Below are 16,135 nucleotides of genomic sequence, written 5' to 3'. Positions count from 1 at the left end.
TTATTATTATTTTTTTTATCCGAAACTTCGGATAATTTACGCTGGATCGTATATCCAGCTGAACTTTTCAACTCTCAAATGAGTGTTATAATGAACTTTTCAAAAGTGTTATTTTTAGTAATTTTGTGTAGTCCTTTTCGTGAATATACAATTACAAAAATATAAATTCAAATTTCAAGCCATATTTTCATTTTTGTTTGTTTAAAAAAAATAACACGTGCAAAGTGCTTAATGCATGATAACTACAGGCAACCTGATGACCACAATGACAAACAAATTTGAAATCTATACAATCTGTTAAAAAAAAACGTGTTCCGCACTAACAATCCAGGCCTACTTAACATTAGGAAGTCAACAATTGAAATCAATGACAAATAGCGCAAGCGGTTTTACATATGAAAATCCGGCTATTTAACTCAAATTTAAACTTTTGGCGATAAAAAATGCATTTAAAACTTTGGCCAGGATGGCAATTTAATCCTATACTTTTAGAAATAGTAAAATTGATAGCTTTTAATATATGAAATGTAATTTAATGATTTTTTAACGAACTCTCTATCAAATCAAATACACATTCCAGCCTTCCACTACTCTGTTGGCAACACTGCTGCAACTTTCGAAGGTATATTCTCCATAGGCTTATGCGATGAACGAATCTGCGATGGAAGCGAATGAGAATTCTCACTCGCTCTTTCTCTTTGAATGAAGCAACTGCTTCATGGTCCCATGCATTGAAAATGGATGCACACACGCAGGCATAAGACCAAACATACCCATGGCCTTAAACTCCGGAGTGAGTGAAAACCTTCTAGGCTCGCCGTTTTTTCCAGCTGACCATTGCAGAAAGTTTCATGTTTTCTGTAGGTGTGTATCAAGTTGATTACATTCTAATGAAGCTAGTCTAAATATGTTCAAGCTTAAGCTTTTCGTTACGAATGTTTCAATTTTATTACCCTTGATTTTGCTGAAAATTGCGAATTATTCATACAATAGAACTACAATTTTTATTGAATAATTCAACAATATTTTAATATTTCTTATTGGATTTGAGATCATTTTTCATTAAAGTTATTTTTCTTGATTTATTTAAAAGTAATAAAAGTATTTTTTTAAATATAACATTTTAAGATCATTTACATTCTTGTAGTATCATTGAAATCAATAATTTTTTTGAATTTCACTTTACAATCAATAATTTTGATTGCATTTTCAGCGTTTATAAATTCAAATAAGACTAATACGAAGTTACGAACATTATACGCAAAGAAATAACATTAATGCTGACAGCACAACACACGCACACAAGCAAAAACAGCAAAGCTTTTCTCTCTCTCTGCTGGCACTGGTACTCTTGCACTTTGGCACCCCTTCCCCATGTAGACTGAATGTTTTTGCAATTAAATGGACTATGGAAAACACTGCATTCGTAGAAAATTGTATCAAAACTTTTAAATCACTCAACCCAACCTGGAACGCACTCGAGTATTCGCGAAAACTTCCGACAAACGGGCCAAATAGTAAAAACAAATACGAACTTTTCACGACACCCGTCCGACGGAGGTGTTCTATTCATCACATCTGCCACTAAACTAAACTAAAGTGCTAGACTGGCAGCCCAGCCCAGAACACAGAGCGACAAAGTGACACTGAATGCATTTTGCAGCGAATGCTGTCATGCGTCGGCAGTGTTGCCAAAATGTGCAATACGTTTTCACCTTAATATAAATGAGTGGGCAATGGGACCTTAATAATGCTAAAGAACTAAACATAATGCTGCCATTTTTTTTTTGGTTTTTATTCGTTAATCAAAATTTTACAAATTACATACATGTAGAAAATCTAAAATTTTCATTTTACATAAGATAAGAGTGAGTAACACAGGATTTATGCTTGAAACTTTGCCATGCGCAAGCATAAACTTTCTAAGCGTTTTTCTAAAAACAACGAGTTGATTTACAAGTGCCACGATATCTCGAGATTGGATGAACCTAATGAGCTGAAACTTTGGAAGAAGAATCTCAAGATATATATTTTTTGCTAACAAAGCCCGATTTTGAAATTATGTTTTTTAGAAAAATTGCAAAAATCATTATATCAAAAATAGAAAAATATGTTAATCTTTTTTTAAACAAACTTTTTGAAAATCCGCCTTCATCATGCACACGAGACCAGTTTAACTCATCTTCACATAAATTTTGAGCTGATATGGTCAAAGCAGTGTTGAGTTATCGTGGCAACCTCGGTGGCACTCGTTTTTTAAACGACTTAGGGGCCATCCATAAACCACGTGGATACACCTTAAGAGGGGGGGGGGGGGTTGTGATTGTCCACGCTTAATACAAAAAGACTGTATTGAATGCAAATTGTCCACGAAGGGGGGGGGAGGTTGAGATTTCCAAAAAAATGTCCACATGGTTTATGGATGGTCCCTAACTTCAAACTGCTATTTCTCGCAAAAGTACAACCAAATGTATTCAAATTTATTTTGTTAATAGATGAAAATAAATATTTCAACTTCCTGAAAACAGATTAAAAAAAAAGTGTAAATTTGTGCCTTTATCAACACTTGTCATTTTGCACGATTTGCATACATGTTCCCATACCCCTTAATTTATTAAAATTCGGTTTTATTGATGAATAATAAAAAAATGTGTGTAACATCATAATTTGTTTTGGAGCTATTGTTGCCTTAAATAATTCATAAAGAAAATCAAGAAGAGCAATTGAATTGTTGGAAATTTGGACAAGCATAAATCGGATTAACTCTCCAAAACGTTACATTTTTCAAAACATTGGCCAAGGCACATTGTTTCGAATCACAAATTGTAAACTATTCTGAAAATTCAAGGATTCTTCTTTGATTAAAAAAAATTGTCTAGAGATGTGTATGGAATTTGGGGGTTGAAGATGTTTATAAGAAATTTAAAAAAAAAACATAAATAGAAAAAATATCTGGAATCAAACCAGAAACTGCAAGAAGGCTGATTCTAATGAAAACTCTGATCAATATTTGGGTCAGGGAAAAAAATTAAACTCGTTTTAATACTTCTTATAACATATTTATTCACAACAGTAAGGAAGCCTTAACTGCAGCACTACAAAGTAATTTGTACAATGATTGCATGTAACTGCACCATTTTTAATTTAAAAATATTCTGTTCATAGGAACCTTAAGGAATAGTTTATTGCTGATGTCCTTAAATATGTAACCGAAAGTGTCCTCAAATGCACCACGCAGCTCTCTAAACATCAACTGCCAGTTATCGTTCATGACTCCGTTCATTGCATTACCTTTCGAAAAAGAATAAAAAAATTAAAAATTAATAAGTTCAAAATCAAAAAAATAACATCTTACCCAACGCAACATCTCCGTTGAACAAATTTCCAAAGAAAATCGTCATATGCTTAGGTTCTTCCAGCTTCACATTGTACTTCTTTATACGCATAAAGGTTTCACCATTTTGTTGAACTGGCTCACCGATTAGCTCGTGTTTTGTTTTTAATCCATGCAGAGTTATATTCGCGAATCCTCGTCCAGTCACGGGTAACAGAAGCACTCGTCCTTCCATCGTATAATCCCCAAAAATTTCCATGTACGGCGTAACGGCTTCAGAACGCAGCACAAATTTGTCCAAGTCAGTCCTGCAGAAAAAAGATTGACAAGTTTACAGCAATATTCATGTAATTTTCACTTTCAAACTCGCTTACTTTGATCGCGTTACAACCGAATCTGCCAGGTGGGTTAGTTTTAGATTTTTGAAATCCTGTTTCAGATTAATCGGGGACGATGCTCCTTGCTGGATGGAAAGCGCCGAAATGGCCAGCGGATTGATGGGAAGAATGCCAAACTCCGGAATTCCGTTTTTCATTGCACGAAGGGCACCGGTGATCGCTTCCGAGAGGCATTTGTCAAACTTGGGATCGCTCCGGTGGCACAGTTGGAATGTTGGAGCTGAATAAAAGCAAAATTATTCGGTGGAATTTTATTTTAAACAGCATCTAATTCCAACGTGCCTCTAATGTTGGCAGGTCAGAACTGTGACATTCAATTAAAGCTAATTAAAAGCGTTTTCAACTAAAATCGAGTGATAAATAGCTCAATAAGAAGTGAACAAGCATGTTTCTGAAGCGCTTTTGTAAATCCTTTGAGAAAAATATGGCAATTTTAAATTTAAAAAATATTGCCAGAACAAATTTGACACCGTAAAAAGAGGTTTCTCTGAAAGGTAGAGCAAAATCATTAATGAGACAAATAGAAACATTATAAATTTGCTGTTTATTGTACACTGAGATTGGTTTGACTTTTCAGAGATTTCATGTAATGAAAAGTTTTGATAAACAGGAATAAAATTGATGTTTCCAGATGAAAAAAGAAGGAAATAAACCTATTTTGGAGCTGAAGGACCGAGACATACATTTTTCCATAATGTAGAATATTTAAGACATGTTAAAAGAACTTAATACTAATGTATTGATAAAATTACAACAAAAAAGATCTTAATATAAGTGAGATATTTGATACATTTTCAAGATTTTATTATATATTTTTCATAAAAATTCTATATGAAAAAAACACACACTATTTAGACAAGCCGTGTGTTTTTTTGAAGTCTTCAAAAGTAGTTTTAAATTGTATTAACGATATGTATAGTTTTTCGTAAATAGATTAATAAATCAAATTTTCAGTTTTTGCTTTTTGGGTGTTTTTAAAACCGTCTTGAGTCAGGGGTATTAAAAAACACCCAAAAAGCAAAAACTGAAAAATTGGTTTATTCAAGGTTACTATCATCTATATGTGGGTCTCGTGGCGCAGGGGTAGCGGCTTTGGCTGCCGATCCCGATGATGCTATGAGACGCGGGTTCGATTCCCGCCTTATCCACTGAGCTTCTATCGGATGGTGAAGTAAAACGTCGGTCCCGGTTTCTCCTGTCTCGTCAGAGGCGCTGGAGCAGAAATCCCACGTTAGAGGAAGGCCATGCCCCGGGGGGCGTAGTGCCAATAGTTTCGTTTCATCATCTATATACGCGATGGGTCCTTGTCCATTTGAAAAGGGTTCGGAAGTTCTAAATAACGTTTGAATCCGATTGATGCAAACGTTCTTCAGGGCGGGGCTTGTCGATAAAGCAGAAGAACCTCGCGCTCGGCTAGTCAGCGTAGAAATGGGTCACCGAAGCTCGGCAGAGCTAACACCTTCCAAATGCCTATGCGAGTTATTTGCATGTATAGAATGTAGATCTAAAAATACATGGAAACAACTCAATTTGTAAGAAGCGGCCGCGTGGTCCCGTTTGGTTGGTTGCACACACACACACACACATGGGACAATTATGCGTAGAACAGCAGTCTAATGCCCAAAGATTTTCACCTGTTTTAAAAATAGTAAGCGGTAAAATTTTGGTCCAATATCTCTGGAATAGCTTTTTTCACAAACATCGAATCCATGCAATATTTTAAAATTTGGAGTGGTGTACCAGTGCTTTACCAGGAAGATAAGGAACATTTTTTCTTTACCACTAAAAACTTATCTTTACAAAAACAAGATTTCATGGCTAATATTTAGGTAAAATTAATACAGAAGATTGGCACTACCTCTAACATCATTTGCTTATAATTTATTCATAGCTAAACCTTTAATAAAACTAGTTAAACTTCTTACAAAAAATTTCTGATATTCCCATACAAGTCCAAAAATAACTAAAATATAGAAAAAATGATGTAATTTTTTGTTTCATCTAAAATGCTTTCGTGTCGGTTGAGTCAGCTTGTAAAAATAGTGTTTCATTATTTTCCCAAAAATACCCCATTTTTGTTTACGTCTTGGTCTATAAAAACGCTCGTACTCCATCAATGTGGATGAAATTTGGCCGGAAGTTAGTTTATATGTTTCCTAAACATGCGCAAAAAGAAGCAGTTGAAAACATTGTCACATCTCCGAGAAATTCGTTCTCAAAGTTTTGGTGCACTACACAGTGGTCCAGAACGCAAAATTAAGTGGAAAATTGATTTTCCGAAAAATGTTGTTGCAAATGGAAAGGAGCAACTTTTGGTTTAGTTGAAAATTAGGGTGGTTCACGATAAGGGTGATTTTGAAAATCTTACTCTACAAGCATATTTCTGGGAATTTTGTTGTCTTGTAAAAAGTTTTTGGGCTTGCCAATCCAAGCAACTTTGTCCAAGACACCAAAATTTTATCTCGTAATCCACGCCTTCTATGATCAAATTTAAAGAAAGCATCTGAGCAAACCTTCAAAAATCAGGGTTTTGAACGTGGCATTTCAGGGTTAAGCTTTAAAGAAAAGTGAGATTCGGAGCACTTTTAGAGCTCTAAAAAACGAACATTTTTATTTTTTGACATGTCAATTTGGACTTAAAGGTAAAAAGTTACAACCATTTTAAGGTAAAACGATACTAAATCCACCTTTAGGTGGTTGGTGCCTTCCTCACATTCATAAAGTCAATACATTCAGTAAAAATAGCAACATTCCCTTAACATGTTTAACAAATCAATTTTATTACTGATTTCTTTTGATAGGGTTCGCAGACCTTCAATTTTTCTGGCTCATCGGCAAGGTCTGATAAAAAAAACCTATCCAACGAAAGCTCACATGGAAGATTCAGACAATATTTTTTCACAATATCTCAGATCCGGCCTCCAGAAAGTATATAAATAACACTTAAGTGCCAATAACTTTTGATAGGGTTGTCAGATCCTTGATTTTTTAGGCTCATTTGAAAGGTCTTTCAATTATCTAACGAACGATGGGTGGATGGACCCGGACATAATTTTTACTGAAATATCTGAGATCCAGCCTCCAAAAAGTGTGTAAATAACACTTAAGTGCTAATAACTTTTTATAGGGTTGTCAGTTCTTCAATGTTTTAGGCTTATTTGAAAGGTCTTTCAATTATCTAACTAATGATGGGTCGCATGATGGACCCGGGCATAATTTTACTGAAATATCTGAGATCCGGCCTCCAAAAAGTGTATAAATAACACTTAAGTGCTAATAATTTTTGATGGAGTTGTCAAATTCTTGATGTTTTAGGCTCATTTGAAAGGTCTTTTGATTATCTAACTAACGATGGGTCGCATGATGGACCCGGACATCATTTTTACTGAAATATCTGAGATCCGGCCTCCAAAAAGTGTACAAATAACACTTAAGTGCTAATAACTTTTGATATGGTTGTCAGATCTTCAATGTTTTGGGCTCATTGGAAAGGTCTTTTTAATACCTTTCTGAAAATGTATAACATGATAGGGTTTCTTGCTAAAAACACCCTTTTTACAATCTTCCGGACATACGCCAAAATCGTTTTTTTAGCATAACTTTTGAAGTACTTAACTAAACTTGCTGATTTTAAATAGAGACCTATGGGACCCCAAGACGGATCGAATGAGACTAATACGGTCAAAATCCGTTCATCTAGTCCGGAGATAATCGAGTGACAATTTTTGTGTCCACCCACCTACACACATCCACACAGACATTTGCTCAGAACATGATTCTGAGTCGATAGGTATACGTGAAGGTGGGTCTACGAGGTTGAATTAAGAAGTTCATTTTTCGAGTGATTTTCTAGCCTTTCCTCAGTAAAGTGAGGGAGGCAAAAAGATGCAAATTTAAAACTTAAATATCTCGAAAAGGCGCTTGCCAAATTTTAAGCACAAGGTTGCATTTTAAAGAGAAGATTTAGCACTACAAACGCATTTAGCACTTATTAAAAAAACGCTGAAAAAATCTAAGGGGTGTTTTTCTTTAAACTCGAGATATCTTCATTAAAAAGGCTAATTTTCAAGGGAAAACCATATGGGGCCTCCCTAACGAAATTGTAAAATTGTCCAAATATATGTTTTTCCATGTAATTTTGCCCGCAGAATCTGAATCTGCCCTCAGAATTGAGCCAAAGTATAGAAAAATCGATTTTTGGTCATATTTTGGGTTTATATGATAATTTTACAAGGAAACCCAAAGCTCCAAAACATCGCAATTTTTTGGAAAATCCATTTTCCACTAAATTTTGCGATCTGGACCACTGTGTACTGGTGCTACCAATTTCATGTTTCATCACCATCATTTTGGAGCATCTTGGTTTCAAAAATAAGACAACGGAAAAAAGTTAAATCGTGATTCGATTATCCGAAGATTTGATTATCCGCAGTGACATTTATCATAGACCTTCGGGAAATCGAGTCTAGACGGTATTCTACACATTTTTAAAAGGGCTCTAAAAATTTGTTTAATAAAAATCAAAATGAGCAATGTATGTTCAATTGTTCCAAAAACGAAAGCTTATGTCTTTGTTGTCACCTTTAACTTGGAATTCTCGGAAATAAATCAATGTTCAAACTCAAATTAACATTATAATTTTAATAAAAACAGCACAACGTAGGTCCGCAGTCCGCATACAAACTAAAACTTCTCGAACTATTTTAAATATTATTGTCATAAAACATAAAACCAACACTTTCAAAATCAAACCGGAAGATGCACATAACGTCCCAACATGCAATCCAACAAACTTACGCAGAACTTGTGCAAAACCGGTTGACAAAGTTGAAACTAGAAAAACGACGCACAGCAACAGTTCCATTTTAAGATTATAGAATATCAACGGGAGAATGCTACACCGATTATATCTTCACACTTAATTCAGTCCAGTCTTCGTTTTGCTGCTGTTATCACTATGCTGTTTTATGATCACACGATTCACACCACTTAGTATCCAATCAGCATCTGAAGAACAGGCACCAGAACGAAACGAAACCGAAACCGAAAGAGAATCCTTGCCTCCACGACGAGCCTCCGCTGGCGACTGATTCCGAAAACCGTTGGAGGATCCTGGTTTATATACGCACACCGATCGATCGGTTAGTCTTCTTCGTCGTCGGCGGCTTCCAACAATGGCCAGTCTGCGCATGCATTTGCGTCAAGTGTGCTGTCCAACGGTTGATAAACCTTTTGGAGAGGCATATGTAGCAGAACAACGAGAACCAGTCGTCGGTCGGGGCAGGACAGGATCCTGATCCGCCTGTCCGCCAATGTTGGAGTCTGAATAAATTGTCTATAGCTTCCAGTTCAACACGGCGTCTCGCGAGGATCTTCTTTTGTCTGGGATAGACAGTTGAAAAACCAGCTTTGAACGGTGAAACACATGATATTTTCACGTGACCTTGCTCGATTCTGCGGAATATGGAATACGGAATGTATGTATCATTTAGTGAGCCATCAGAACCATAAATAAGTTTTTCAGTTTTAGAATTCAAATAGCCTTTTTTTGTTTAGCTTTAGCATTAGCTTTTATTACCTAGGTAGTAAGAATAAGAATTTAGAGCATTAGAGCTGGCAACATTTGTTACAATCAGTTTCTATCATCATCATTTCAGTATCCTAAGCTGAGTGAAGATCTACCATCCACAGCTGTTTAGTTCACATTGGAAGAAATAGCATGCTGTTTCTTAGGAATGCAATCAAGCAGAAAAACAAAAAATAACCTTGAAATTAATAACAATGTTGTTCTCTTATGCCCCATGTCTTACTTTATATTTTTTTTTTGTTTTTTTCCAAACTTAACGTTCATTTATTTCGGCTATTGCAAATATATTTCAAAGCTGACCTCTTCTTCCCATTCATTTAAAAAAATCAAGAGATACAAAATCTACTATATTTTTAGAATGAATTTAGTGACCCAGTGACAAAAATGTTTAAAAATTCTTTTAATATTTTGAGGCCTCGTGGCGCGATGGTTAGTGGCTTCGGCTGCCGATCCCTACGTTGCTACGGGGTGCGGGTTCGATCCCCACCTTATCCTCCTGGCCTTCTATCGGATGGGGAAGTAATACGTCGGTCCATATTTGCATAAAAGAGGTTTTGGGTGACTTACCACACATAACTTTCGAACGCCTAGAACTGAGCAGACACTTGCAAAAGAGGGTCGTTAAAGTGGATTGCTTTGCTTTTTCTTCTCCTATTCTCTAGTAAAATAGAATCGAGAATAAACAAATACTAGAACATTGCCTGACCTTCACTTTCTTCCCTAGCTGAAGAACCGGGAAGTCTATCTTCTATAAAAAGTAAAAGCCAAACGTGAATGCAAGTGATGATTTATTCAAATATTCCAAACACGTTCTACGCGTCAGAATCTGCGCGCCCAGCGAACGCCATCGCTTTATCTCCACAGTCTGGCAGAGTCCAACACTCAAAATATTGTTCACCACAGTGTTGCATGAAAATATAGGTGATTTTTTTCCATCTGTATTTTCATGTCAAATCTACGTGAAACTCAGGTAACTAAGATCCATCAATTTCCAAGCGAACCAATACAACCATATGCCACATCACAAGAATTTCACGCCAAAGTTGCAACAAATTCACGCAGGTTCTAACTTCTGGGAATGTTACCATCTCATGATTTTCTAGTGGACTTGAAAGTACGGGGCGCTGGGGGGAGGGTTTTTTTTTGCTTTTTTTGTTGTCAGGGATTTATGAAGAATTAAAAAAAGGGCTTGTTATTTTCACATTTTATTTTCAAAATTTGACTATTTTCACTGATACTAACACACATTACACATTGTTAATTACGTCACAACACATCAAACACTCTTGGCACAATATACATAATATTTTCTTTGCATTAAATTGTCCAATATCACCAAGTTTTTTTCACACATGCGACTGGTCTTCGTTTCCGACTCTCCACTTGCGGCTTGTGGGACAGATTGGCTGCTTTTCCTTCTTCCGTTCGCGGCCAGCGCCTTCTTCGCAGCCTGTTTTGCTCCCTTGACGATGTTAAACCTTGCTCACTTCCGGCATCATGTGATCGCCCTGAAATTTTTGGTTCCATGGCCTAGACAATAAGAACATAATAAATTAATTCAAAAATTGGCTAAAATGATGAGAAAAATACTTACAGTTGCTCGCATAAATCTAACTCCAGAAATGGAAAAAGAACGCAGATTTTTCCGGTGTCGATAATCCACCGAGACAGACGAAAAGCTGAAACCATGTTCAGCTGTTGAGAATCACCAGCAGACTGATTGTCCTCAGACTTGCAGGCTGGCTCAAAATTTTCAGACAGGAAAATCATGCAGCCTTCCATCTCTGGTCGTCGTCGTCACTTTTCACCACAATGTTGCATGAAATGGTATGTGGATATTTTCCATACCACTTTGCTTGTAAATGTGGCATGAATTTCATGCAAACCAAAATCAGCTGACATGCAAGCCACGCCTCCAATTTTTCAGGCAAGAATTTCACGTAAAATTTAGTTGTGTTAGTGTAGGCTGCGTTGGAAGCAAGTAGGATTGACGTGAATGCATTGTGATAGTTGCATGACTCATGTGAAATGATGTTTGAGACCAAAAATTGGCTGCTACCGGAAATTTCATGCAACTATGTGGTGAAAGGTTTTTTGAGTGAAAGAACTCCGATGTTGGAGACATCGAACGAGCGCACGGATAAAATCTGAACCCTGTCAGCACGTTCACACTCAAGAAAGGTGCTATGTACTTACGAGGAGGACGCACATTAGAATATTTCCTTTTGTTCCTTTGCATTTGCAATCGACAGTGCACAAACTAGCGTACTTTTACGATCAGTCCCTATCGGGCAAACTTGATTAATTTATTCTTATTATTTTCCTATTAATAGGATAAATATTAGAGAGGGTGGGCGAATCGAGCCCCAATTCCAAATATGTGCTTGATCGGACTTTACAGTAGTTACCCTGTGAATTTAACTCGGAAAAATATTTATTTTTTTCAAAAATGACGATTTTTTAGGCTTTTTAACCACTGGAACGCCCAATGCATGTCCAACTTAAGGGGTTACATACATGCAGAAAATCACAAAATTTGGTAATACAGACAATTCAATTAATCCACTAAAAAGATTATTTTCAATCACTACTGAAAGTTTCATGAAGATATTTCGCAACTGAACTGAGTCTATATAAGACGATATAAGTTCAAAATTGTGCCATGCGCAAAGCGAACTGTCAAACTTTGTGAACGTTTTTCTCTAAACACCGAGTTGATTTACGGGTGCCACGATATCTCGAGATGGGGTGGACCAGGTTTTTAGGCGAAGATGGCGTTCGAATGGCGAACATCCGAAATGTCAAAATCGCGCAGTAGCACCAACATTAGAAAATAAATGTGGCTGTCATGCCATGGCACACTTTTTTCCGAATATTGGTACCACTGCGTGATTTTGACATTTCGGACGTTCACCATTCAAACGCCATCTTCGCTTAAAAACCTGGATAGAGAGAATGCGTAACGTGATTTTCGAATGATCCCACTTTGTTTACATATACAAAGTAGAAGGATGTTCAAGCACAAGCATGACTTTTTTCGTACTAGCTGTTTTATAATCAGTAGTTTGTGTGTTATTTTGTCTAGTTTTTGACATTTTTTGCTGGAAAATTGTCGCGTTTCGATCGGTTAGAAGAGATTTTCTACGGGTGACGAAGAACTACGGCGAGATTGTTATTCTGCAATGTCGCAGATAAATTCCTTGGCTGATTTTGATATCCTGCAGCTCTTCCTGATCCAGCGAAAAAACATCGCTAATTCTAGCGAAGCTGATCGAACAAACAGAAAGTATTTCACTAAACCAGGTTTTCAAACGGAATCAAACAATAGAGACAGCTTCTGGATGGATACAACCACATCGACTCCATAAACAATAGGGTGGTCCAAATCCGGACTTTTTTGGGGCTACCCCCTGAAATCAAAGATTGACCCATCACTAGGCTAAATTCCAAATTTGAGCTCATTCTGACCACGGGAACCCCTCCCTCCAATCGCTTAAAGTTTGTATGGGAAAAATCGTCAAAATGTATGGAGAAAAGCAACTGTTTTACTTTTTACCTGTGGAAGGCGCCATTATTATCCGATTCTTACCATTTCTCAAATGTAGAACCTTCATTAAATTTAGAACAACTTTCCCGAAGACACAATATTTTTAGGATTTTTTCCCGCGAAGTTATTAGCCCCCAAAACTGGCCATTTTTGCGCGGCCAGCTGTAAGGGGCTACCTAACAACGATGTTTATTTCCAATTCGTACACGCACGTGCTCTTTCTCAGGTTCAAACTCTCTCACGAGCTTGCTCGCCTGCCTGCCTGCCTGTTTACCTACAAGCGCGCGCTGTTTCTCTGCTTGGACTTTTGTCGTCGTCGTCGTTTTCGTTTGCTATCCGCTGCGCTGCGTTTCTGGCATGTTTATTATAATTTTCAACTAAAATAGCAGGATTGTTTTGAGATATATTTAGCATATAATTTCTTAAATTATGTCAAAAATAAAAAAAATTGCGCTGAAAAAAATAGTTTAAAGAAAAGACAGCTTAGGCTCAATTAAAAAAATACAGCAAATGTCATGAGAACAGGGTTTGTTTGATTTTCCAAGCATTACACAGTTTTTCGTATATGCTAAAGAAACATGATAATGATTCAATTATTTGAAAAAAATCTTCAGGTAATACAAATGTTGTTCCTTTAGGTAGTTTGCTTTAACAAAAATATACTTTAGTACAAATCAGAACAAATCAAGGCAATTTTACAATTATTGCTGCAAATTTTCATTCATATTCTCTAAAATTATTTTTTTATTCTTTCTGGAAATTTCTTTCTGTGTTCCTAGACCACCTTCAACAAATATTGCAACTGTTTATCATTTTTTGTCAGTTTACCTGTAAATTTTTCGTTTCAGGAAACATCTCTTTCTGCACAATCGTTAACAACCTTCAGATCTTGCAGTTGTGGCCTTCCTTTAAGATACTCTTTTGGATTCAGTTTTTAAAAAAATCTAAAGAAAATTCTTTCCTTATTTATCTAAAAAAAACTTCATGGTATTTCTTGTAACAAAATCAGATAAATTAAAATCCAAAACGTTTGCAATTGGAACAGATGACGATTCATGGATGAACTAATTCATCAAATTTGTATTCTCTCTCACACGCTCTTATAATATGATATCTATTGTTGTGTTTTTTTCGTTTTGTTGTTCACATATTACATTTGATTTTATATCTCAATACGCACCGACTATTTTTGTTGAAAATTATAATTAACATGCCAGGAACGCAGCGTAGCGGATATCAAACGAAAACGACGACGACGACAAAAGTCCAAGCAGAGAAACAGCGCGCTTGTAGGTAAACAGGCAGGCAGGCAGGCGAGCAAGCTCGTGAGAGAGTTTGAACCTGAGAGAGAGCACGTGCGTGTACGAATTGGAAATAAACATCGTTGTTAGGTAGCCCCTTACAGCTGGCCGCGCAAAAATGGCCAGTTTTGGGGCTAATAACTTCGCGGAAAAATCCTAAAAATATTGTGTCTTCGGGAAAGTTGTTCTAAATTTAATGAAGGTTCTACATTTGAGAAATGGTAAGAATCGGATAATAATGGCGCTTCCACAGGTAAAAAAGTAAAACAGTTGCTTTTCTCCATACATTTTGACGATTTTTCCCATACAAACTTTAAGCGATTGGAGGGAGGGGTTCCCGTGGTCAGAATGAGCTCAAATTTGGAATTTAGCCTAGTGATGGGTCAATCTTTGATTTCAGGGGGTAGCCCCAAAAAAGTCCGGATTTGGACCACCCTAATAAACAACTTCCATTCATAATTATAAAAAATACGATTTCGCCTTCAACTTTCTTAAGGTTTCTTGACTTCAACCCCAGGTTCTCAAAAGATACACATTTTTCATTCTAGCAAAAAAAAAAATTAATGATCGATCACAATACACTCTACTTTTGGCGAACAGTAAATTGGTTCCCCTTTAACAGTTCAAAATTGAGCCCGTTTTGCGAACCACTATTCAGCACCCAGCTCAAGATATATACCATGTGCATGACGAAGCCCGATTTTGAAATTTTGTTTTGAAAAAAAAAATGCAAAAACAAAAACAATAATAGTAGTTTATGCAACAAGTTGCAAAAAGAGGATTTTTTCAGCACGAGTCGTACATTTATCCTACGAGGTTCACCGAGTTGGATAAATACGAAGAGTGCTGAAAAAATCAAGTTTTGCAACGAGTTCCATACAACATTTTTTGCAATTCCAAAAAAACACACGCTGAGTGAAATTTTATGTCAAATTTTCATGTATTTTGTCAATAAACCGTTTAAATCAAAAAAATGTTGAAAAGTGTTACTTTTCGAAACAAGTGCTGAAAAGTTCAACTTTTCAGCACCCATTCGAGTGCTGAAAAGTAGAACTTTTCAGCATTTATTTTGAAAAGTGTTGCTATTTGATTCTGTTATTTTTTGTACAGAAAAGTAGGCTATTTCGTCGTTCAAGAATGACAGGAAAAGTAAGTAGTTTCACGACGGAATTGCAAAAAAATATTTTTACAGTCATCCCACATATTCGGAACACCCACAAATTCGGAACACTTTTGTGGTAATTTGTCAATAGAATGCAAAATGCAACTTTTCTGTCGACCCTGCTATTTTTAAGGCCTTTATTTGGACATTCTCTTGCTATTTCACCAGTAAAAGTAATACTTTTCAAACAAAAACTGCATTTCAAGACTATTTTATCCAGAGCAGCAAAATACTGCCTCCAAATTGCCCGTTCCATGATTGTGGGATGTTATTGTGTCTCCCACAATTGTGGAACACCTGAATTTAACTGATATTTTCACAAAAAAAAAGTTATCAGACCATTCATAAAACATCACTAACCATGAGTTCTATTGGTTTCAGAGTGCAAAGTCATTATTTTGCAAAAAATATGTACACCTGGAGAGAAAAAAAAGTTTGTTTACATCGTAAGAAAAAAGTGTTCCGAATTTGTGGATTTCAATGGTCAATGTTTTTCTTCGAAAACTTGATATAAATCGTAAAAATGTACAGCCGGTCTATACATCAATCGAAAGATCGCAAGAAAAACTTCCACATGAAGGTAAAAGCAAATCATTATGTTCAATTATCGATTTTATATGATTTATTGAACATTGGCCGATCTGTAAACTGTTCCGAATATGAGGGATGAGTGTATCTCTTTTTTAAATAAGCCGGTTTAACGAGTCTTCAACAAAATTTTGGGCCGATTTGGTCAAAGCAGTGTTGAGATATCGTGGCACCCGTTTTTAGAAACAGCGAACTTCCAACATGACATACCGACATGA

General features: G+C 36.2%; 2 protein-coding genes across 17 annotated transcripts in view; both read right to left on the bottom strand.

Annotated features, from left to right (window-relative positions):
• Positions 1 to 1,618, bottom strand: part of LOC6039967 (unconventional myosin-XVIIIa) — a 120,483-nt gene extending 118,865 nt beyond the window's left edge. For 8 of the 16 annotated variants that reach the window (XR_005277214.1, XR_005277215.1, XM_038253467.1 and 5 more), the window contains exon 1: positions 1,468 to 1,618. The gene's annotated coding sequence lies outside the window, so the exon portion shown is untranslated. Of the gene's footprint in view, positions 1 to 1,462 lie in introns of all 16 variants that reach the window. The other 8 variants (XM_038253454.1, XM_038253457.1, XM_038253456.1 and 5 more) reach the window with 8 other exon arrangements.
• Positions 1,619 to 3,043: 1,425 nt separating this feature from the next.
• LOC6039971 (protein takeout) lies at positions 3,044 to 8,846 on the bottom strand. The gene is made up of 4 exons (XM_038254731.1): positions 8,530 to 8,846; positions 3,709 to 3,952; positions 3,356 to 3,642; positions 3,044 to 3,291 (listed from the first exon to the last, which is right to left on the bottom strand). The coding sequence occupies exons 1-4, from the start codon at positions 8,594 to 8,596 to the stop codon at positions 3,140 to 3,142; spliced, it is 750 nt and encodes a 249-aa protein (XP_038110659.1). The 5' UTR covers positions 8,597 to 8,846; the 3' UTR covers positions 3,044 to 3,139.
• Between the last annotated feature and the right edge of the window lie 7,289 nt (positions 8,847 to 16,135).

The sequence above is a fragment of the Culex quinquefasciatus genome, chromosome 2, assembly GCF_015732765.1.
Source record: "Culex quinquefasciatus strain JHB chromosome 2, VPISU_Cqui_1.0_pri_paternal, whole genome shotgun sequence".
Classification (NCBI taxonomy): domain Eukaryota; kingdom Metazoa; phylum Arthropoda; class Insecta; order Diptera; family Culicidae; genus Culex; species Culex quinquefasciatus.
The sequence above is the reverse complement of the archived record's forward strand: the minus strand, read 5'-3'. Positions and strand labels throughout refer to the sequence as shown.

Bases quoted from the DNA above. Each gene is read 5' to 3' on its own strand.
- LOC6039971 (XM_038254731.1), bottom strand. From the start codon at position 8,596: ATGGAACTGTTGCTGTGCGTCGTTTTTCTAGTTTCAACTTTGTCAACC. The intron at 3,953-8,529 runs GTAAGTTTGTTG...GCTTTTATTCAG, and splicing joins CGGTTTTGCACAAGTTCTGC to CTCCAACATTCCAACTGTGC. The intron at 3,292-3,355 runs GTAAGATGTTAT...CTTTTTCGAAAG, and splicing joins CAACGGAGATGTTGCGTTGG to GTAATGCAATGAACGGAGTC.